This window comes from Phyllobates terribilis, unplaced genomic scaffold (assembly GCF_046119375.1).
Source record: "Phyllobates terribilis strain yellow unplaced genomic scaffold, ASM4611937v1 Scaffold_13__5_contigs__length_258822181, whole genome shotgun sequence".
Taxonomy (NCBI): domain Eukaryota; kingdom Metazoa; phylum Chordata; class Amphibia; order Anura; family Dendrobatidae; genus Phyllobates; species Phyllobates terribilis.
Window position 1 is genome coordinate 159,940,274 of NW_027362773.1, and position 23,219 is coordinate 159,963,492.

General features: G+C 46.0%; 1 protein-coding gene across 1 annotated transcript in view; it reads left to right on the forward strand.

Annotated features, from left to right (window-relative positions):
* Positions 1-23,219, forward strand: part of DGKZ (diacylglycerol kinase zeta) — a 115,659-nt gene that overhangs the window by 86,745 nt on the left and 5,695 nt on the right. Inside the window, exons 19-32 of the mRNA XM_073658862.1 lie at positions 531-604; positions 5,165-5,276; positions 5,892-6,091; positions 6,423-6,523; positions 7,846-7,925; positions 10,769-10,813; positions 11,668-11,737; positions 12,638-12,678; positions 13,614-13,894; positions 16,223-16,254; positions 16,340-16,383; positions 16,905-17,025; positions 18,733-18,769; positions 20,849-20,948. Coding sequence (XP_073514963.1) covers positions 531-604; positions 5,165-5,276; positions 5,892-6,091; positions 6,423-6,523; positions 7,846-7,925; positions 10,769-10,813; positions 11,668-11,737; positions 12,638-12,678; positions 13,614-13,894; positions 16,223-16,254; positions 16,340-16,383; positions 16,905-17,025; positions 18,733-18,769; positions 20,849-20,948 — 1,338 coding nt within the window. The remainder of the gene's footprint in view (positions 1-530; positions 605-5,164; positions 5,277-5,891; positions 6,092-6,422; positions 6,524-7,845; positions 7,926-10,768; positions 10,814-11,667; positions 11,738-12,637; positions 12,679-13,613; positions 13,895-16,222; positions 16,255-16,339; positions 16,384-16,904; positions 17,026-18,732; positions 18,770-20,848; positions 20,949-23,219) is intronic.

Here is a 23,219-nt window from a genome sequence, read left to right on the forward strand (position 1 = left end):
TGTACATACATTACATTACTGATCCTGAGTTACATCCTGTATTATACTCCAGAGCTGCACTCACTATTCTGCAGGTGCAGTCACTGTGTACATACATTACATTACTGATCCTGAGTTACATCCTGTATTATCCTCCAGAGCTGCACTCACTATTCTGCTGGTGCAGTCTCTGTGTACATACATTACGTTACTGATCCTGAGTTACCTCCTGTATTATGCTCCAGAGCTGCACTCACTATTCTGCTGGTACAGTCACTGTGTACATACATTACATTACTGATCCTGAGTTACATCCTGTATTATACTCCAGAGCTGCACTCACTATTCTGCTGGTGCAGTCACTGAGTACATACATTACATTAGTGATCCTGAGCTTCATCCTGTATTATACTCCAGAGCTGCACTCACAGACATTATTATGTGCAGTGGAATAAATCCTTATTTGCGGAATATTTCCTCTTTGCCATATTATTACATTTTTAGCTTTTTCCATGTCTTCTTGACTTGTATTTCTTTATATATATTTGCAGTGTGACGGCACTGACCTGACGGCTAAAATTCAGGAGCTGAAGTTACAGTGTTTGGTGTTTCTAAATATCCCTCGGTAAGTGGTGACGGCCGGGTGTTCTCCCCCTCGTCTTCTGCCGCCTGATAAGGTGGCGCGGTGACACTTCACCCTTGTGGAAGTATCGCAGTGTCAATCCTATATTTGGACCAAAAAAATATTAATAAGAAAATAAAAATTTATGGGAAACATTGTGAATGTGAACAGTGGAGTTAAAATTGTTGTCCACTGCAGGACAATCCCTTCCACAGAACAAAAGAAGCTGAAAACTTACCTCCAATGTCCATGCTGTGTCTTACAACTAGCGAAGGCTGCAGCTGATCAGCAGCCTGTGATTGACTGCAGCGGTTGTGTGACACAGCACCATCATGTGTTCACCGAGAGGCACAGCAACGCCAGCATTTAAGGAACGGCTTCAGTCCAGGAGTTTAAGGGGTATTCCCATCTCCAAGATACTATCCCAATATGTAGTACGTCTAATAATAATAATAATGTTAGTAAATGCCTCCAATTACAAATGTAGTATAGTTCTTCTGATTTGCTATCTTGCTTTCCTTGTGCAGAGCATTGCAGTGGCGTTGGTATCCATGGTTACGACCACTGATATAGTGACAGTTAGTTGTTAGTGGTCGTAACCATGGATACCTAAGCTCCTGCAATGCCCTGGACATAGGGTAAGCAACATGGCTTATCAGGAAAACTATGCTACATTTAGAATTGGGGCTATTTACTAATATTATTATTATTATTATTACACCTACTACATTTAAATATTATATTTTGAGTGATCAAAAAGTCCCGTTCACCCAAAACGGTGCCAACGAAATCCTCCAATTCCTCCTGCAAAATATATACAAGCCCTTCGACGAAAACATAAAAAATGTACTGACTAAACAGAAGCAATTTTTTTATTTCAGTTTTTTTATTTATTTATTTACATGTTTATTTGTTATTGTTCCCTAGTAGGAAAACATAAAAAAAATATTTATTAATTTGATGTTGCTGTAGTCGTAGCGATCCATCGAGTGACTCTATAATGTTATTTATATTGTGCAGAGAACACTAAAAAGAAAACGCTTCTATTAGTCCCGGAAAAGAGTAAAAGGTTATTATGGCTCTTAGAATGCAGCGACAAAAATAAAGACCGAGACACAAAATACCTGCATATGTCTTCAGTAATAATGTCCCGAGGGGTTAGACCAGGGATGGCAAACTCAAACACACAGAGGGCCAAAATGAAAACCTTGGGACTAAGTCACGGGCAAACCAGTATACAGAATAATGGGCCCCACATAGTCCTCCATACAGTATAATGGGCCCCACATAGTCCTCCATACAGAATAATGGGCCCCACATAGTCTTCCATACAGAATAATGGCCCCACATAGTCCTCAATACAGTATAATGGACCCCACATAGTCCTCCATACAGAATAATGGACCCCACATAGTCCTCCATACAGTATAATGGGCCCCACATAGTTCTCCATACAGAATAATGGGCCCCACATAGTCTTCCATACAGAATAATGGCCCCACATAGTCCTCAATACAGTATAATGGACCCCACATAGTCCTCCATACAGAATAATGGACCCCACATAGTCCTCCATACAGTATAATGGCCCCACATAGTCCTCCATACAGAATAATGGACCCCACATAGTCCTCCATACAGTATAATGGCCCCACATAGTCCTCCATACAGAATAATGGGCCCCACATAGTCCTCCATACAGTATAATGGCCCCACATAGTCCTCCATACAGAATAATGGGCCCCACATAGTCCTCCATACAGTATAATGGCCCCACATAGTCCTCCATACAGTATAATGGCCCCACATAGTCCTCCATACAGAATAATAGACCCCACATAGTCCTCCATACAGAATAATGGCCCCACATAGTCCTCCATACAGTATAATGGGCCCCACATAGTCCTCCATACAGTATAATGGCCCCACATAGTCCTCCATACAGAATAATGGGCCCCACATAGTCTTCCATACAGAATAATGGCCCCACATAGTCCTCAATACAGTATAATGACCCCACATAGTCCTCCATACAGTATAATGACCCCACATAGTCCTCCATACAGTATAATGACCCCACATAGTCCTCCATACAGTATAATGGCCCCGCATAGTCCTCCATACAGTATAATGGGCCTACATAATCCTACATACAGTATAATGGCCCCACATAGTCCTCCATACAGTATAATGGGCCCACATAATCCTACATACAGTATAATGGGCCCACATAGTCCTCCATACATAATAATGGCCCCACATAGTGCTCCATACAGTATAATGGCCACACATAGTCCTCCATACAGTATAATGGGCCCCACATAGCCCTCCATACAGTATAATGGGCCCCACATAGCCCTCCATACAGTTTAATGGGCCCCACATAGTCCTCCATACAGTATAATGGCCCCACATAGTCCTCCATACAGTATAATGGGCCCCACATAGTCCTCCATACAGTATAATGGGCCCCACATAGTCCTCCATACAGTATAATGGGCCCACATAGTCCTCCATACAGAATAATGGGCCCCACATAGTCCTCCATACAGTATAATGGGCCCACATAGTCCTCCATACAGAATAATGGGCCCCACATAGTCCTCCATACAGAATAATGGGCCCCACATAGTCCTCCATACAGTATAATGGGCCCACATAGTCCTCCATACAGAATAATGGGCCCCACATAGTCCTCCATACAGTATAATGGGCCCCACGTAGTCCTCCATACAGTATAATGGCCCCACGTAGTCCTCCATACAGTATAATGGCCCCACATAGTCCTCCATACAGTATAATGGCCCCACATAGTCCTCCATACAGTATAATGGGCCTCACATAGTCCTCCATACAGTATAATGGGCCCCACATAGTCCTCCATACAGTATAATGGGCCCCACATAGTCCTCCATACAGTATAATGGCCCCACATAGTCCTCCATACAGTATAATGGCCCCACATAGTCCTCCATACAGTATAATGGGCCCCACATAGTCCTCCATACAGTATAATGGGCCCCACATAGTCCTCCATACAGTATAATGGGCCCCACATAGTCCTCCATACAGTATAATGGGCCCCACATAGTCCTCCATACAGTATAATGGCCCCACATAGTCCTCCATACAGTACAATGGCCCCACATAGTCCTCCATACAGAATAATGGGCCCCACATAGTCCTCCATACAGTATAATGGCCCCACATAGCCCTCCATACAGTATAATGGCCCCACATAGTCCTCCATACAGTATAATGGCCCCACATAGCCCTCCATACAGTATAATGGCTCCACATAGTCATCCATACAGTATAATGGCTCCACATAGTCCTCCATACAGTATAATGGGCCCCACATAGCCCTCCATACAGTATAATGGGCCCCACATAGTCCTCCATACAGTATAATGGCCCCACATAGTCCTCCATACAGTATAATGGCCCCACATAGCCCTCCATACAGTATAATGGCCCCACATAGTCCTCCATACAGTATAATGGCCCCACATAGCCCTCCATACAGTATAATGGCTCCACATAGTCCTCCATACAGTATAATGGCTCCACATAGTCCTCCATACAGTATAATGGGCCCCACATAGTCCTCCATACAGAATAATGGGCCCCACATAGTCCTCCATACAGTATAATGGCCCCACATAGCCCTCCATACAGTATAATGGCCCCACATAGTCCTCCATACAGTATAATGGCCCCACATAGCCCTCCATACAGTATAATGACCCCACATAGTCCTCCATACAGTATAATGGCTCCACATAGTCCTCCATACAGTATAATGGGCCGCACATAGTCCTCCATACAGTATAATGGCCCCACATAGTCCTCCATACAGTATAATGGCCCCACATAGTCCTCCATACAGTATAATGGCCCCACATAGTCCTCCATACAGTATAATGGCCCCACATAGTCCTCCATACAGAATAATGGACCCCACATAGTCCTCCATACAGTATAATGGCTCCACATAGTCCTCCATACAGTATAATGGGCCCCACATAGTCCTCCATACAGAATAATGGGCCCCACATAGTCCTCCATACAGTATAATGGCCCCACATAGCCCTCCATACAGTATAATGGCCCCACATAGTCCTCCATACAGTATAATGACCCCACATAGTCCTCCATACAGTATAATGACCCCACATAGTCCTCCATACAGTATAATGGCTCCACATAGTCCTCCATACAGTATAATGGGCCGCACATAGTCCTCCATACAGTATAATGGCCCCACATAGTCCTCCATACAGTATAATGGCCCCACATAGTCCTCCATACAGTATAATGGCTCCACATAGTCCTCCATACAGTATAATGGGCCCCACATAGCCCTCCATACAGTATAATGGGCCCCACATAGGGATGGTGTTTCTGGTGTCGATGGCCAGATTTGGCCCCGGCTTTTGACACGTGTGGGTTAGACAGAGGCTGATTCTCCGGACGTTATATGGTAATTACTGTATTATATGGTAATTGCTGCTTTGTACGTTTGCGCTCATCTGTTGGTTTTGGTGTTTTTGCCCCGTCCAGGTACTGTGCTGGCACTATGCCGTGGGGCAACCCTGGTGAGCACCATGACTTTGAACCTCAGAGGCATGATGACGGATGTATTGAAGTGATTGGCTTCACTATGGCATCATTGGTACTGTACATGTCCCTGCGACCGTCACCTTGCTCTGTTTGTTCCTTTGTGCCTTTTTTTTTTTTGCCCTTCTCCCTGTAATCTATACTCTCAGCACGCCGTTCAGGTGGCTGCTTGCACGCACATTATAATGGCGCAGGAGCTTCCTGCTTCCACAAGGTGGCAGCGCTGCCCTCGTACATGGAAATCCGTGCATGCTCTCCTGCTCCTGTGCCCGCTGCAGTGATTGCAGATGTTGCACGGCATGTGTATACTAGATGATTCTGCCAGTGCATTGCGCTATATAATACTCCCATATAATGCACATGCTCTAGTAATGCCAAGCATCATTGCATTAATGCCCTCTAGCTCGATATGCTGCCACCAAGACAATATAGTCTCCGCACACCACTGTACATCTGTATAACTATACCAGGAGGTTTCATTAGTTTCCTGTGTAAGCTTTAGCAGTGCCATCTTTTCTGGCTTTGCCGTATATCCTGGAGCATGACGACACGGTCGCTTGCTAGGTCTGCGCACACTGTATTCTGTTCTGTCCTCGGCCTTTACGCTGTGACATATTCCTTCATTAGCTTTGCTATGCCGCTCACGTCCTTGTGGTCCTCTTTGCCGCAGGCTGCTCTCCAGGTCGGAGGACACGGCGAGCGCCTGCACCAGTGTCGGGAGGTCCTGCTGCGGACATACAAGTCGATTCCCATGCAGGTTGACGGTGAACCGTGCAAGTTGGGGCCCTCCGTAGTGAAGATCAGCCTGCGCAACCAAGCCAACCTCGTCCAGAAAACCAAGCGGCGGACGTCTGTCACTCCGCTGAACGAGTAAGGATCGGCGTGCGTTATATATCTTACATTGGTGCTATGCCCAGGCTTTTGGGAATTGCATTATGAGCAGTTCTCCCATAGGATGACAACCGCTGTAATTCTCTAATAAAGGTTGAGTGGGTCATCATCATCATCGACTTCCTTCCAGGTGCTGTTTTTGGCAGCCTGTGTTTTTTGCATTGCACACGTTGACTTTTTCAGCGTGCTGATTTGAAAAGCAGCCATTAACCTTCGAGAATCCTGTGCTTTTTTATATTTGGGAATTGCTTATGATGCATTATCAGAAGTGCACTTACTTTTCTTCTGTGGTCTTCTACTTGCCGTTTAGTCAGCAGACCGTCCCGGACAGATTGCGCCTCCGCGTCAGCCGTATCTCCATGCACGACTACGAGGCTTTGCACTATGACAAGGAGAAGCTGCGGGAAGCCTGTGAGTATTGCATGCACATAACCTGCTATAAACCTGAGGTTTTAAGGGTTGGGGGGGGTTTATTGTCCCTGCTCATTATTAATTTACAGCAGCCATTTACTGTGCAGTTTATATTTACGAGCCGTGAGAGGTCACATAAAACTCTATTGCCGGAGAGCTGTGACCTCATCCTCGCAGTAATTCGGTAACAGAAGCGATGAAGAAGGTGTGACATAATGTATATCAGACGACGGTATAAGGTCCCGCAGCAGCTCGGAGATCACAGAAAAGCCGCAGGTCACCAACTTTGATATACCTGTATAATAAATGGTCAATGCACCAGTCATGTTATATCCGGGATGTTGTGGAAGCAGTAATCGGGGAACGGGGGCTCGGAAAACGATCCAGCAAACACCCGATGAATGAGCAAAACTCTTAATTCACCCAATGCATAAAGCTTGCTGAAAACCCATCGTTCTCAGCAGCACGTCGTCCGTGTAAATGTAACGTGCTGCCGATCGCGATATTCTGTGTATATATATATATGCGATCTGTCTGTCTACACAGGCTATTAAACAATCGACTTGCATGCATGGTTGTTTAACGGCGCCATTTGTACACAGCACATGTCCTAAGCTGGTCGTACAGTTGTCTCCCCAGTCTTCACCCTCCTATAAACATTGGAGGATTGGATCAGTCAAGTGCATGTCATGATTATTGAAATTAGAGGGGGGATAAGTGATTGCCTGTCTTAGTAATGTGGCATCACGTTACAGGGGTACTCCATCTTGTAAAGGGTTGTTCTCTGGATTGCTCTCCTGCACGCGCGTTGGGGGGGGGGGGATTGCGCTCTTGAATAATTGCCTTATTCGGACCAGTTGCACCATTCCGGTTCTTCTTGTGCCGCTCTGCAGCTCCGGGAGAACGTAGGTGGACTGAAGCTTGTCGGATCCCACGATATAACCAGCTTCAGAGCGGCGCTTACAAGCCTCCATTGGAAAGAGCTTGTAATCGCTGTGCTGCTTACAGAATTTTTAATAACAAGTAAATGACAAAGTTTCTTATTCTTACAGGCACTTTGCAATTTTAGCCATTTATGATGATGAAGAGTGTGGTGTAATATACCTGTCATTTATTGCACCAGGATCCTCTTCTCCAATATTCTGCATGGAGAATGTGTGCTGTCCTCTTATTTTCTGTTCTTTCTCCCTTCCTTATGCCCCCTTTGTCCTCACCACGGACCCCCACCATCCCTCCCCTGTCCCCCTTTTATCCCACCCTCCCCTTCCCTTTTCTTCCTCGGTTTAATTCGCTCCCTGTTTCTCTCTTTTTGGTGATTGCAGCTCTCCCACTGGGAGTTATTGTGGTCCCTGGAGACAGTGATCTTGAGACATGTCGTATACACATACAGCAGCTGCAGGAGGTAAGGACACGCTGTACACACATACTAATCACTGGACGCTCTTGGTATAGGCATTGATGGGTATATATGGGCATCGCTACCTTGGCATCAAAGCTGTTGGCTCAAAGAAATGTTAACTATGTATTGACCGGATCCAGAGTTTGCAAAAAAAGGCACTAATGGGCTCTAACAGGTCCGAGAAGTGCCGCCTGTACCTCGCACCGAATCTTCCCACACATTATTGCACCGTGTCACTGAACCTGACTGATGAATCCTCATTGTCACCGTGAGGCCGTGACGGGGTCGCCGGTGTCCGTATGTACCAGGCGTTCTGCAATATAGGAGGCTTCTGCTGGAAACTAATAAGCCTAGGAATTGCACTTATTTGTGCAGCCTGTTTTGCAGTGCCCGCTCCATGCCCAGTAATTTCACGGCAATTGTGTGCACATTACAATCCAAAGACATAGATATACAAACACTACTGTGGCTGCTCCGCTACCGGCACCGCCGCACACTACCCCCATGCACTACTCCTTCATTATAACACCTACTGCCGATACTACCCCTACTGCTTACGTTTCCTACCGCTCCATGTAATGCCCGGCTGGCTGCAGCGTCCCCCAGCAGAATTGTGTCAGGGGACACATTTGTCGGTGGCGTTTGCACAATGCATGCCTCTATGTCTCTGCAGGAGAGCGCATAGCGCCCGGGCATGCTAGGAGTTGTAGTTCTGCAGCGTGTAAAGCCTCTTGCATAGGACAGTTATCTGCAGCTTTCTGGCTGTCCTTCTTAAATTACAACTACAACTCCCATCATCCCCTGACTGGCTATTTGTGCTGTCAGTCTTTGGATCTTCTGCTTTTTGCAGGATGACGCATGTCCCGTAAGCTCAGTGTCGCCCCCTGCAGGGAGCAGCCGCCGCAGGTTCCTGCTTCCCGAGTCGCAGCACATGTCACTCAGGAACTCGCTGACATCATGGAAACACTTCGTTATTGCACATTATTCCAGACTGAGCTGTTTTATGTGGCAGAATCCCAAAACCGCCACTTTTATTTCTGCCATCAGTCGTCGTCCCCTCCCCCCCGCTCCCTCCTGAGCGCTGAGGTCATCTCAAAACGGATTTAGATTTATTTGATTTGGCGCCTAATCCCGAGCGCTCGACGGGGAACCGGCTGCAGCGACACCTTCTCCTTCACAATGGCGGAAATACGGATTGAGCAACACTTCGCCCTATAGAAACCATCACTCTTCTAAGCAAACACTTTTTTTTTCTTTTTACCTGAAAAGCAGATTTTTTATTTTTTTTTAAAGACTTTGAGGAATTTTCAGACTATTGGGCTTCCCATAACCCCCCTCTATGTACCCCCAAAAGTCTGATTATTTGCCTTATTATATGAAGTTATGCCCCAGAGTTGCTGCTGTATGCACCAATGTAGCAGAGTTGCTGCTGTATGCACCGATGTAGCAGAGTTGCTGCTCTATGCACCGATGTAGCAGAGTTGCTGCTGTATGCACCGATGTAGCAGAGTTGCTGCTGTATGCACCGATGTAGCAGAGTTGCTGCTGTATGCACCGATGTAGCAGAGTTGCTGCTGTATGCACCGATGTAGCAGAGTTGCTGCTGTATGCACCGATGTAGCAGAGTTGCTGCTGTATGCACCGATGTAGCAGAGTTGCTGCTGTATGCACCGATGTAGCAGAGTTGCTGCTGTATGCACCGATGTAGCAGAGTTGCTGCTGTATGCACCGATGTAGCAGAGTTGCTGCTGTATGCACCGATGTAGCTGAGTTGCTGCTGTATGCACCGATGTAGCTGAGTTGCTGCTGTATGCACCGATGTAGCTGAGTTGCTGCTGTATGCACCGATGTAGCTGAGTTGCTGCTGTATGCACCGATGTAGCTGAGTTGCTGCTGTATGCACCGATGTAGCTGAGTTGCTGCTGTATGCACCGATGTAGCTGAGTTGCTGCTGTATGCACCGATGTAGCTGAGTTGCTGCTGTATGCACCGATGTAGCTGAGTTGCTGCTGTATGCACCGATGTAGCTGAGTTGCTGCTGTATGCACCGATGTAGCTGAGTTGCTGCTGTATGCACCGATGTAGCTGAGTTGCTGCTGTATGCACCGATGTAGCACAGTTGCTGCTGTATGCACCGATGTAGCACAGTTGCTGCTGTATGCACCGATGTAGCACAGTTGCTGCTGTATGCACCGATGTAGCTGAGTTGCTGCTGTATGCACCGATGTAGCTGAGTTGCTGCTGTATGCACCGATGTAGCTGAGTTGCTGCTGTATGCACCGATGTAGCTGAGTTGCTGCTGTATGCACCGATGTAGCTGAGTTGCTGCTGTATGCACCGATGTAGCTGAGTTGCTGCTGTATGCACCGATGTAGCTGAGTTGCTGCTGTATGCACCGATGTAGCTGAGTTGCTGCTGTATGCACCGATGTAGCTGAGTTGCTGCTGTATGCACCGATGTAGCTGAGTTGCTGCTGTATGCACCGATGTAGCTGAGTTGCTGCTGTATGCACCGATGTAGCAGAGTTGCTGCTGTATGCACCGATGTAGCAGAGTTGCTGCTGTATGCACCGATGTAGCAGAGTTGCCGCTGTATGCACCGATGTAGCAGAGTTGAGTTTCACACGTTGCCGAAATTTTGCATTGTGCAAATAAAACCCCCCCCCCAAAAAAAACAAGGCGCTGACACCAGGCACCCAAATAGGCGAATTCAGCTCTGCTACATCTGTACTCGATCATCTAAAAGCCGACGTAAACGGTGACGGAGCGCCTGTAACTTCATAAGATTGCTGCAGGTTGTCCTGCCCGGACTCCGAGGGTTAAGGCGACATCACTTTGTGTTCCCAGGACTTTCCCGAGTACCCCACAATCTTGCAGCGTCTCGACCTGAAGGTGTGTGGAGCTGGACGCCATGTGCCATCTCGTGCATTGTGTATACGTGTCGTGTGTGATATGTGACTTGACGTGGGTCGTGCTGTGTCTGCATGCTCTTATTTCGCCCCCTAGTACTTGGACTTTTCTTATTCTTAAAGGATATGATCATTATTCGCTTGTACTTAAGATATAAAACATTTCCATCTCATATCAGATCTTCAAAGACAGTTTATCGTAGAGCCCAGAGCTGCATTCATAATTCTTCTTGGTGCTGGGAAAGGCGGTCTGCGTTTATTTTCTATGACGCCACTCTTGTGCTAGGTTTTGTATGGTATTGCATCCAACCCTGCTCTCTTGCAATACCAGACCTTACACAACTCCAGAACTTCTATGTGGATCAGTGGATGTCCAACACTCAGTCCTCTCCTAATCGACTGTTTGTAGCTTCCTGATGTACGTATTGTGCAGAGCTGGAAGAGTGCAGCTCCGTACACAGTGTAGTGGCTGCTCTCAGTTCTGCGGCTCAGTTCCTACTAAAGTGAATGGGATCTGAGTTGCAGTACCAAGAACAGCCACTACTCGGTGAATGGCGCTCTTTACTTGCCGCCGCTGATCGTTTGGGTGGTCAGGTGTCGGATCCCCACCGATCTGATATAGGATCCCTATATAATTCCTGGATAGTCCCATTACAAGATGCTTCCGCTGATATTGCTCTGTCTGTGTGTCCGTCTGTCCAATTCCCAGTCTATGGTCATCGTACCAATCCAGCCTTTTTTTTTGTTGGCATCGTCTCGGGACCGGTGACCGCCCGATAGAGAAAGCCGCTCGTCGTATCGGTGCTGAAACACTAAAGATTTGTTTTGATCCTTCAGGAGGATGGAACGAGCCGACCTCAGACCGTGTCCTCACAGAAACTCTCTCCGAAGTGGTGCTTCTTGGATTGTGAGTGGCGCGTACATCACCGTATCGCACACAGACGCTGCGCTAACATCACCTACACGCTCCTCTGGGGTCACTTTTTGTTGCCTTTTATATTTGGCTAAAATTAATTTCTTCAATTGGGATTTATTAATTTGTCAGTTCAGAACAGAGATTAGATGAGGATCCATCGGGGGGCGCTGTGTCAGACGCTCTCTGGCGGATTTGTCTAGGAATATCATTATGTGGTTTATGGTACCAGCAGCAGTTTTGTTTTTTTTTGCCAAAAATACATACATCTCAGTAATAATAATAAAAAAAATGAGGTGCATAGCTTGTAACTTTAATATAGGTTGTAAATCAGGATTAGTATACTTCAGAGCTGTATTCACAATTCTGCGAACGACAGAGCTGAAAGCTCACAGCATTCCCTGCCGGCTCGGTGTGTGCACAGATCTTGCCCTGGAGATTTGCATTATGGGGAATGTAGTCTTTATATCTGACATAAGAGGAAATATAGGTGCCCATACACACAAGACAACGCCGAGGGAGTGGGGGAACGGGGAGAAAGCCGCTGCCAGACTCCATCGGCGGCTGAGAATAAAGGATAGGACGCTCTATTGAAACACACCCCAACATCATCAGATGATTGGCTGACCCCGCTGAGATCGTCCAACCTTCATCTAATGTGTATGGGACCTATAGGATCAGCTGCATTAAGCTTGCTGACTGGATTCCATGGGCAGCAAACAGAATTGTGAATGCAGCTCTGCAGAAAGCTACAGACTTTTAATTCCTCATAGATAAGTGATGCAGATTACACGTCATAGTTTACCTATACATACAGATGTATTTCCATGTGTTTTGTGCCTTTTTTTTTTTAATACTGTAAAGTAATCCAGTGTATCTCGTTCCTTCCGCCAGCCACCACCGCTGATCGCTTCTATAGGATCGACCGCGCGCAGGTAATTTGGAGATGGTACAATCCACAGGACCGATGTCAGTAGGGCGGCCTTAGGCTTCAGGACAAGGAAAAGATACGACGTCTTTTTTTATTTTTTCATATTTTCTGTTGTGGATCTGCCCCGTCACGGAGAGAAGTTGATTTTCCCCATGCCAAAAAGAAAAACAATATATAAAAAGTAACACAAAAGCCTTTTAAGTAAATTGAAAGTAAAGAACACTGAAAAGTTCTTCTGGGGCTTAATATTGGTGATGTACCCTAAAGCCCCCCCATAAACATTAGACTAATGGCGGCCACAACCGCCGATAGCGACAGGTTCGGCCGAGAGCCTGTTGTATACGGGGATCCCTGGACAATTGATTGTCGGAGGAGTTAAGGATACGGCATGTCCGATTTCGGGATACAGATTCTTTTGTTCTCCCAGACCCAAAAAAAAAACCAGGGGGGCTTCTGTGCACGGGAGAGATACATGGCGGCCGAATGAACCGCCAAACCTTTATTCGGCCGACAGCTATTGGGCATGTATGGGGGCTTTAGGGTAGGTCAGATCAATGGGGATCAGACACCGGCATCTCCACTGATCCATTGCAAAGTGTCTGTGAGCGGTACTGCACTGCCGTTACACCGTGTACGGAGCTGTGTCAGTTTGGGTGGGACACGTCACCTTTAATCGGCTGATCGGTGGGGATACCTGGTATCTGATATTGACCTATCCTGCTAGAAGGTCACCAATATTAAAGTCCCAGAAAAAAAACTTGCCAGTGTTCTTTATCTTCCATCCACTAAAATGCACTTGGCAGACGTTACTTCTGATTTATTTTCCATCAGCAGCTAAATGACTTTTTCTCGGTGAAGGGCCTGATACACCGCACCTAGAAAGATCTGTGTCCGTGTTTTTTTGTGCTACTCTGCTACGTCTTTGTGCGTCTTTTATAGGAACACTTGAACTATGTGCTGGAAATCTGCCAGGACGAGCTCTACGTCCTGGACCCGGAGCTGATCATTACACAGTCCGTGGGCACTTCCCCCGCAATGCCGGACTCCAAGGACCACTCCGCAAACTCAACAACTAGCCAACATTTCCAGTTTCCACTACAACCACCATCCTCTCCACTGGACTCCCCTGCTTCTTCTGATCATCCGCAAGGATCTGCTCGCCGGGGAAGGACGAGTAGCGATGGCTCCTTGACCAAAATGGATGTGTCGTCTGGACATAGGTGTGTTGTGGCTCAATCGGGTTGGCGCTAACTATCCAAAGTATGTCAAGTGGCAACTTATAACTTTCTGTTTTGTTGGGTTTGTCGCTGACCGCCATCTGCCTGCTAATATCTCTTCTACATGCTGCGGATTTCACTCTTTGCTATTCGTAGTGTAAAATCCACAACAAATCAGAGCCACAATCCACACCAGATTGTTTCCGCCACGTGTAATTATTCCCTGAATCTTTGCAATGAGCGGCCGCACAAGAACATATTTTTGTCATCCGGACAGCAGAAGGATTGACTGATTTATACTGCAGATTTAAGGTGGGAACAAAGGTTAAAATGACAAGGAGTGCAGACGTATACCTAACCTTCAGGCCAGGCGTAACCGTGCAGATAATGGACGGGGTGTTATCGTTACTTCCCCCTAAAATTTTCCCACGATCATCTGCATCTCCTCCTCCTCCTGCTGCTCGGCCTTATGTACATCTCTGCACAAATCCTAAAATGTAAATCCTAGTAAAAATCATTAGTAAACCAAGTTTTACAGGATTGGGCTCAGTGCAGCGGACGGGGCTTCTAACACTAAAAAAAGTTTTTGTTTTACCTGCCAAGGACTGAGAGAAAGAATAAGGTCAGTGCACAGAGCATTCATCAATGCTTCATTCTGGAACTAATATATATTTCCACAAAAAATGGGATATAGTCAAGCAAAAAGATTTGCAGGACCCTGGTAGAGCAGTCGCATTGATAGTCCATGGCCAAAAGCCCAGAGCCCTGCGGACCTCCTGCTGCCTGACGCATCCCCACCCCCTTTTCTAATTAGCCGGCCCGGTGTGACTCCATTTTTGCAGAGCCAGGGATGGCGGGGGACAGGATGAGGTTCACAGAGGAGGTTGGTACATTTGGCATACTTCAGCCTCTTAGCTGACAACTTTCTAGGTGCTTTAATGTCAGACAAACAGGTTGTCAGCAGCGGTCCAAGAAGCCAATAAAGAATTGTTTTTTTCAGTACTTATATCTGTCTCCATGAAAACTCTGTCTCCATCCTCTGGATAGGTGATAAATATGTGATTGTTGGGGGTCCAACTACTGGGACCCCCACCTATCCTGAAAACAGGGGTCCAAAAGCTCTCTAAGTGTATAGAGCGGTAGTGAGCATGTGTCACCACCATATCATTAACCTTTGTGGGACCTGGTGGAACGGCTCTCTCTTATAATAAAAGTTAATGGGGCAGTGGTCACTACCGCTCCACTCACACAGTGAAGTTTGGAGACTCCTATCCATGGGATCAATGGGGGTCCCAACATTTGTACCCCCCCAGCAATCACACATTTATCTCCTACCCTCTGGATAGGCAGTAAATGTATTTGTCATTCCCCATTATGTATCAGTGGGGTCTGTAGATTCCTCAATGGCAGAATTTAGGGGGACAGCCCCAAAGAATGTAAAGTTCACTGTATAAATACCCCAGGATGGGGGGTATTTCCAAACTTGATAATCTTTTAATCTCCCTGAAGATGAGCAGCTGCCAACAGTGTCTGGCAGCAGCTTACTCTCCTCTTGCCATAGAAAACACTTCGGCTGGGGCTACATGGCGGCTTTGGCCGCGACACTCGTTGTGCGACCAGAGTTTGCTAGGTGTCGCTCTGTTGTGATGTAGCAGCGACACCTGGCTAACTTTGGTCATATGACAGGTGTTACAGCTAAAGTGGTCACGTAGCCCCCCGCTGAAGTGTTCAGCTGAATGTTCATGTGTCCGTGTAAGATCGCCCGATGATCCAGCAGTCGGACCTGATCGCCTCAGCCATTTTACATGAGGATTGTGGCCTGTAATACCAGCTGCGCGCACACGTGGGATCGGTCGTATGTACGGACATACGAAGGGAACATCTGGCCTTAATAAAAATGTAGAAACCACACAAAGCGTCCATCGGATCCATTACACCAGCGAGCCATAAACCTCTCGGGGCGCCTGCAGAGCATCTCTCCCGGGCTATATGGAGGAGAATGGGACTGTCAGTCGTTAAAATGTTCTTGAATTTACAGGAAAGTCTCCCCTTTCTTGTACGCAGCTCTGTCACGTAAGTCACGTACAGTATTTTGCTGACATACTAGAACATCACACCCCCCGATTATTGGGAAACCATGAGAACCTTCCGCCATGAACCACTATGTGAGGATAAGAAGCAGTGTGATTAGGTGGGCAGCCATTTGTGCAGAGTCCTGCAGCTGTCAGTGCATGCTGGGAGTTGTAGTTTCACGACAGCCGGAGTGCCCAAGGTTGCCCCCCGTGCTATGATCACGATGCATTTATAATAGAAATGTATTTTTGTTTTTAGGAATGGAAATGGCTTCTCGGATTCTAACCCAGGTGAGTGTAATCTCACATCCGCTTATCAAATGACAAATATATGTAGTTTTTGTGTTTTTTAATACTTTTTATTTTTTTTTGCTAGATGAAACTTTATTGGAATCTGCAAAAAATGATGACCCTGGAAAGGTACGTGGAGGATTGTAAAAGAAGGGTTGTGTAAATTACAGGGTAATATCTAGACCAGGGGGGCACAGCCATTTTTTTTAGTCCATGGGCCACATTTTCCAGAGAACACCAAAACGGTTACTCTGTGCGAGAGCAGCGAGCCTGCCCCCTATAGGATGGGGGGGGGGTAACATGCATAGGACCGCAGCGTCCCGGCATCGCTCCACCTGCGCATGGACACTAGAAGGAGAAGACTTTGTTTCTTCGAGGGGGATTGTTAAAGAGTAATAATGCACCAAGTGCCCCCCTTTATAAGGACACCCTGCTCATTATAATCATTGCTAGGACACATCGAGGGCTTCTGAGATTCCTTTGAATGTGGCTCTTAGAGGTTAATGTGACACCAAAGGTGAGAGAGGTTATTTTCCCCGTGTCTGGAGAGTAAATGTAAAGGGATTGGCGTTTGTGTTTCAGGCCTGTACCTTGATGTGGACATGACCTGCTGGCGCTTTCTAGTCCATTTTTTTTCTTATTTATTTCAGTTCAGAGATGCACACCGCGCTGGTGGTAACCTGGCTCAGAAGGACTTTGGTGGCTGCACGCTGTTACATCACGCAGTAAATGCTGGGAGCAAAGAGATTGTCAAATATATTATTGACAATGGTGAGTGTCATGATCATTAATGGGATATTTCCATCTCGGCCATTTATGCATCGGTCACAGGCGGTCGGGACTTGCCGTCCTACACTGTTTCTGTCGCTTTCATCCACTTCTATGGGAGATATAGACCCAGCATTGCGCAGCCCACTCTTTCCAAAGTCCCACCCTCCTGTGACCACCTTACTTTAAGCCATTGCCGAAGTGTATCCCTGTGCCCTTGTGAAGAATACATACACTCTCAGAAGGGAACTCGTGCCCTGGTGAAGAATACATGCACTCTCAGAAGGAAACTCGTGCCCTGGTGAAGAATACATGCACTCTCAGAAGTAAACTCGTGCCCTGGTGAAGAATACATGCACTCTCAGAAGGAAACTCGTGCCCTGGTGAAGAATACATGCACTCTCAGAAGTAAACTCGTGCCCTGGTGAAGAATACATACACTCTCAGAAGTAAACTCGTGCCCTGGTGAAGAATACATGCACTCTCAGAAGGAAACTTGTGCCCTAGTGAAGAATACATGCACTCTCAGAAGGAAACTCGTGCCCTGGTGAAGAATACATACACTCTCAGAAGTAAACTCGTGCCCTGGTGAAGAATACATACACTCTCAGAAGTAAACTCGTGCCCTGGTGAAGAATACATGCACTCTCAGAAGGAAACTTGTGCCCTGGTGAAGAATACATGCACTCTCAGAAGGAAACTCGTGCCCTGGTGAAGAATACATACACTCTCAGAAGGAAACTTGTGCCCTGGTGAAGAATACATACACTCTCAGAAGGAAACTCGTGCCCTGGTGAAGAATACATGCACTCTCAGAAGGAAACTCGTGCCCTGATGAAGAATACATACACTCTCTGAAGGAAACTCGTGCCCTGGTGAAGAATACATGCACTCTCAGAAGGAAACTCGTGCCCTGGTGAAGAATACATGCACTCTCAGAAGGAAACTCGTGCCCTGGTGAAGAATACATGCACTCTCGGAAGGAAACTCGTGCCCTGGTGAAGAATACATGCACTCTCGGAAGAAAACTCGTGCCCTGGTGAAGAATACATACACTCTCAGAAGGAAACTCGTTCCCTGGTGAAGAATACATACACTCTCAGAAGGAAACTCGTGCCCTGGTGAAGAATACATACACTCTCAGAAGGAAACTCGTTCCCTGGTGAAGAATACATACACTCTCAGAAGGAAACTCGTTCCCTGGTGAAGAATACATGCACTCTCAGAAGGAAACGTGTGCTCTTGTGAAGAATACATACACTCTCAGAGGAAAACTGCAACGATCAACCGATCCATGGGACGGATTCTGCTGAAATCCACAAGATAAAATGTGGACAAGCTCTTTAAGGATTAGCTTTCTATATAACTCCCTATTTCTGCTGGAGCTTATGAGACCCCCCCCCCCCCCCCCCGACACTTGGCTGATTTCGTCAGGTCAATCCTCTGTCAGCCAGATGAATGGAATGTAGCATTACCGATCGACCCGTCTAATGAATGGCTTTCCAAGTAATATATGGACGGCCAGGGGGCTCCTGAGCACAGGACCCTCCTCTAAGATGTCCATAGGCTATATAGGCAGGGGCCGTCCTGATTGGACACCCCCTTTAAAGCCCCTGTCACATGCAGATATGATCTGCGTAGCCTTAGGCCTTTCACAGTTGTCTTCTGCCATAATAACATATGTCTTTTTTCCTCTCCTCCCTTGTCCAGCTCCATCTGAAATCCTGGATGTTGCAGAGCTGAAGAAGTAAGTTTACAAGCGAAGGCCTGCCAAGATTCATTATGTGGCCGAGGCGCTGAGTCATAAAGAGGCATTAATGTAAAAAATGACTTGGAAGAGGAATGTTACTGATAAAAAAGGCCAAAAAGTGGCCTCCGCTGAGGCCTCGCTGACGCCGCATCTCCCTCCGGTAATAAGCCCCCGCCTGCAAACTATAGGACGGACACAGCCGCAACGGGCAGAGGATATTCCTTCTAGGCCAGGGCCAGCACAAAGTCTCATGGAGTGTGTAGGAAACTTCAAAAAGTTACTCATGACCTTCTATAGTTCCTAAATAATCCAACATGGAACTTTTTATTACAGGGTTATTCCTAAAATCACAAGTAATCCTCTTTAGATAACTTGCTATTAGTTTGTGGTTCAACTGTTTTGGATAGGAGATAACTTGTGATTTTGGGAATAATTAAGTCAGCCCACTGTTCTTCAGTCGGGATGAACAGATTATACTCAATTAGTCTAGTGCATGCAGCAAGAAGTATAATTAAAACCTAACTTTTATTAGATATATGTTAAAATAATACCAATGAAAACAAGACAATAAAGTGCCAGTGCTAATAAAGAAAATGGTGTCCTCATATTCCCAAGTACACTCCCCTGATGGGTATTTAGTCTATATTTGGGCACTGCTCTTGTTAGAGCAGGAGACATACAGGGCACGACAGGGTAGGTAAGGTACACATTTTTTGTATCCTGCGTGCTATGGTATGCCCGTTTCCATGCTGAGGACCCGATTGGAGTCATCTCTTTGGGTGAGATTGTGAATTTTTTTTTATTAGCACTGGCACTTTGTGCACTGGCACTTTGAGCACTTTATTGTCTTGCTCATATTGGTGTTATTTTAACATATATCTAATAAAAGGTTTTAATTATACTTCTTCTTGCTGCGTGCCCTGATTTTGGGAATAACCCTCTAAAGTTAGGTGTAAAAGGATTTCTGGGAAAAATCATGAGTGTCTCGCAACTCTTACATTTAAAGGGGGTTATCCCACGACTAAGACTTATCCCTCAACAAATGGATGAGTCATGTTAGAGACATATTTGTCATTAATATTAATTAGTCAATGGCACCCCCTTGTTACTAGAATGGCATCCTGAGCCCCCATTTTGGAGGATTTGGAGTAGAGCTGACATCGAGCATTCACTATTTAAAGGCATTGTCCAGGATTAGAAAAACATGGCTGCCCTTTTTATACAAAAATAATACTGGTCTACAGGTTGTGTCTGCAATACCACACACAACCTGTAGACATGGGTGGCGCTGTTTTTAGAAAGCTGCCATGTTTTTATGAGTGGACAACTTGTTTTTAAATATGAGATAAACTGGCAAAGAGTCAGTAGTGATCGCAGGGCAGACAACATTCTCAATTACCAGTGACTCAGAAAAACCTTACAGTCAGCCCCTTGCGGTGGAAAATGGCTGATGACCAGGAACAATGGACCTCAGTAGGGTCGCTTGTAGGTTTTCCATCATTTTAAGTGGAAGTGAATGGCTGCCTGAAGGAAGTGGTGCACGCCCTCCTCATAAGATTTTACGTACCCATTAAGTAAAAGAAGTTTGCTAAAGTTATTTAAAGGAACCAAATAGAAATCTAGAAACTGCTTATCTCCTGCTAGACACTGACCGGCACAATAGAGGCCGGGAGTTCGATGGCGGGACGTGTCCTGGTGATAAGTTCCCCTATAAATGGTATCCAGACCACAAGGACTATCTGCTAAATGATCATTTTTACCTAAGTCCCCCGATCCGGGTGATCTGACCCTGATTGATATCACTTGGCCATCACCACCGCCAGTCTCGTGTGATCGGCTACCACCCTAAACTCCTGCCGTGCCACCAGAAGAGAACTGAAGACCCTCAATCCGACGATTGGTGGGGGTCCTGGCGTAAATGTGATCGTTTATATATTCTGAAATGCCCTTTAAATCTTCAGACGCCAAAGATTTATAAAGTAATATACAGATTCCCCCAGGATGACTGATCAGGTACTGCAAGCCAGAGGATTAAAGTTCTGACTCCACTTTTTATCTCCTTTTCTTGTCTTTCAGCGGGGAGACGGGTCTGCACCTCGCGGCGTCTCTACGTCAGCGCACTATCTGTCATTACATCGTGGAGGCCGGGGCATCACTCATGAAAACCGATCTACAGGTGTGGCCTTACTGTGGAATTTTTGGGGTTGGAGAACAGAATAATAATAAAAAAATATATATTGTGTATTCTTTATTGGTGACGATATTCCCATAGCTTTTCCTGGTTTCTCAGTTGACTTATTTTTTTTTATATATATATTTATTTTGATTTTATTCCTTTTAAGTCTTTTAAAGGCGTATTCCTACTTAGTTCCGTTCATTAGTTGCATATCCACAATGCGGATCTAGGACCGCAGCTCTTTTAAGAATGGGAATAACGATCTCTATTCATTTATATGGGAGATCCAAAAATTGCGTGTTTTGGCAATTTTTATTAAAACTCTTCCACCTCTCCACTAATTGCTGCGCGTGACAGCGCCATTTTCTGGAAACAGATCCGGATCCTAATTCCACATTTCTCATACCTTGTGGAAATGCCTTACGTGTACTAAGTGGGACTACCCCTTTAAGGTATCGCTCAATATAGTGTTAAAGGGGTTTTCCACCTCATTGTTAGAATGAAAGCAGAATGCTTTCCTGCCACTGCAATCCCCAACAATCAGCTATGATATGTGGGGGGAACCCAGCAGCAAGTGCTTAATTCTCCTGCAGCGCCCCCCACAGGTGAAGAAAATAATACCTCCAAGTCAGTTGATATAAATGTAGTGCATGAACATGCTGGGTCCTCCAGGGACAGATGGTTTTTTTTCTATTCCAGCCCCTCCGTTCTGGATAACAGAATTGAATAATCAGACCGGTGCAGCTGGGGGCCGTGAACCTAACCGCTGATGATAGGTGCCGGTGACACGTCTCACCGTGTATTTTTAATTCCTTTTTTTTTTTTATTCTTTGATATATTTTTGAATCCTTTTTTGCACCAAATTAGTGTGACTAAATCAGGTTTACTTATCCGAAGTACTACGGACCCCGTGAAATACAGGTGCTCGGAAACGCATACGGGCGCCTGGTTATTATAAGTTCAGCTGTACCCCTCTGCCTTAAATCCCCTGCCCCCCTACCCTTCCGTCCTTGCCCCCCCCCCCCCCCAGACAGCTGGAAATACAGAGGTGCCTGGCAGGAATGGCGGAGGGTGTAAAGCTGATGAGGAGGGGGCCATAGAAGAGCGGGGAACTGTTAGCATAGGGGATAAGACAGAAGCAGAAGAATGCCAGACAGCTGCCGGCAGCCTCGCAGCCCCCTCCCGCTCACATTGCCCCCCTGCCCTGCAGCTGCAGGTATTAATGTGCATTCCTTCCACCGGCTGGTACTGCGCCGGCTCCTGTAATGATGGGTCAGTGAGACCTGATCTGCACTGCGTTACTTTAATATCTATATTTAATAATTATTATTATTATTATCTTGTGGCAGCGTTGGGTTCGCATTGCCTCAACCCTGGACCCTTTATACTTGATGCAAGGACCAGCACTTAAATTTTGCATCGCCTAAAAGAAGAACTCTCCTTTAACATTTTGTGAAATAGAAAGTTATTAAAAAGTTATGGCAGCATTACAGATATCCAGAAACCTGATCAATGTTCAGAGTCCAGTTATTTGTTGCTGATGTTCTTCGATTGGAAAATTAAAGCGATGTTCTTCTCTATAATCGCACACGTGTCAATGCCGCTTGGGTTTAAGAAACCATCTAGAAGTACAGTAAGCACCTACAAATTAGGGTTAGATTTTTAGGGATCCCTTTAAAGTGCTAACATTGCTTCTCACTACTCATATCTAGGCAATACCATACTGTAAATTTGCAGCCACCACTAGAGGGAGCTCCCTGCATACTGTGCTATCATTGAGTTTAAAGCGTAAACTTGTATGCAGGGAGCTCCCTCTAGTGGTGAGTGCGTGGAGACAGTAAGAGCAGAATTTCAGCTATATGTCTATGCAGGGGGTCTGTATAAAAAAATAGTGTCTGACCATTAAAGAGAGTGAAATTAATAAGTGAATTAGAACAGAATTTTAGATCCATTCTGCAGTAGTAAGGTTAAGTTTTTATGTTATATCCCCACTCAAAAAACTTTTCCTTCAAAGACAAATAAAGCTTACCCCAATTGTCCCCTCCACCAACCTCGGATTAACCCTGTAATGTCCATAGTACTGCGGAGATCAGCTATTAGTGGTCCACACATAGACACCATATCTCCAGCACTTTCAGGTCTTCCTGCGAGTTTTCCCTATTTCTGGGAATGGGATTACTCATTGTTTTTTCTGAATAATGAGGGCAAACAGGACAGATCAGCGGCCAGAACTAAGAGGGGAGCTCCTGAATGTGTCTAGGCTCTGCAGTA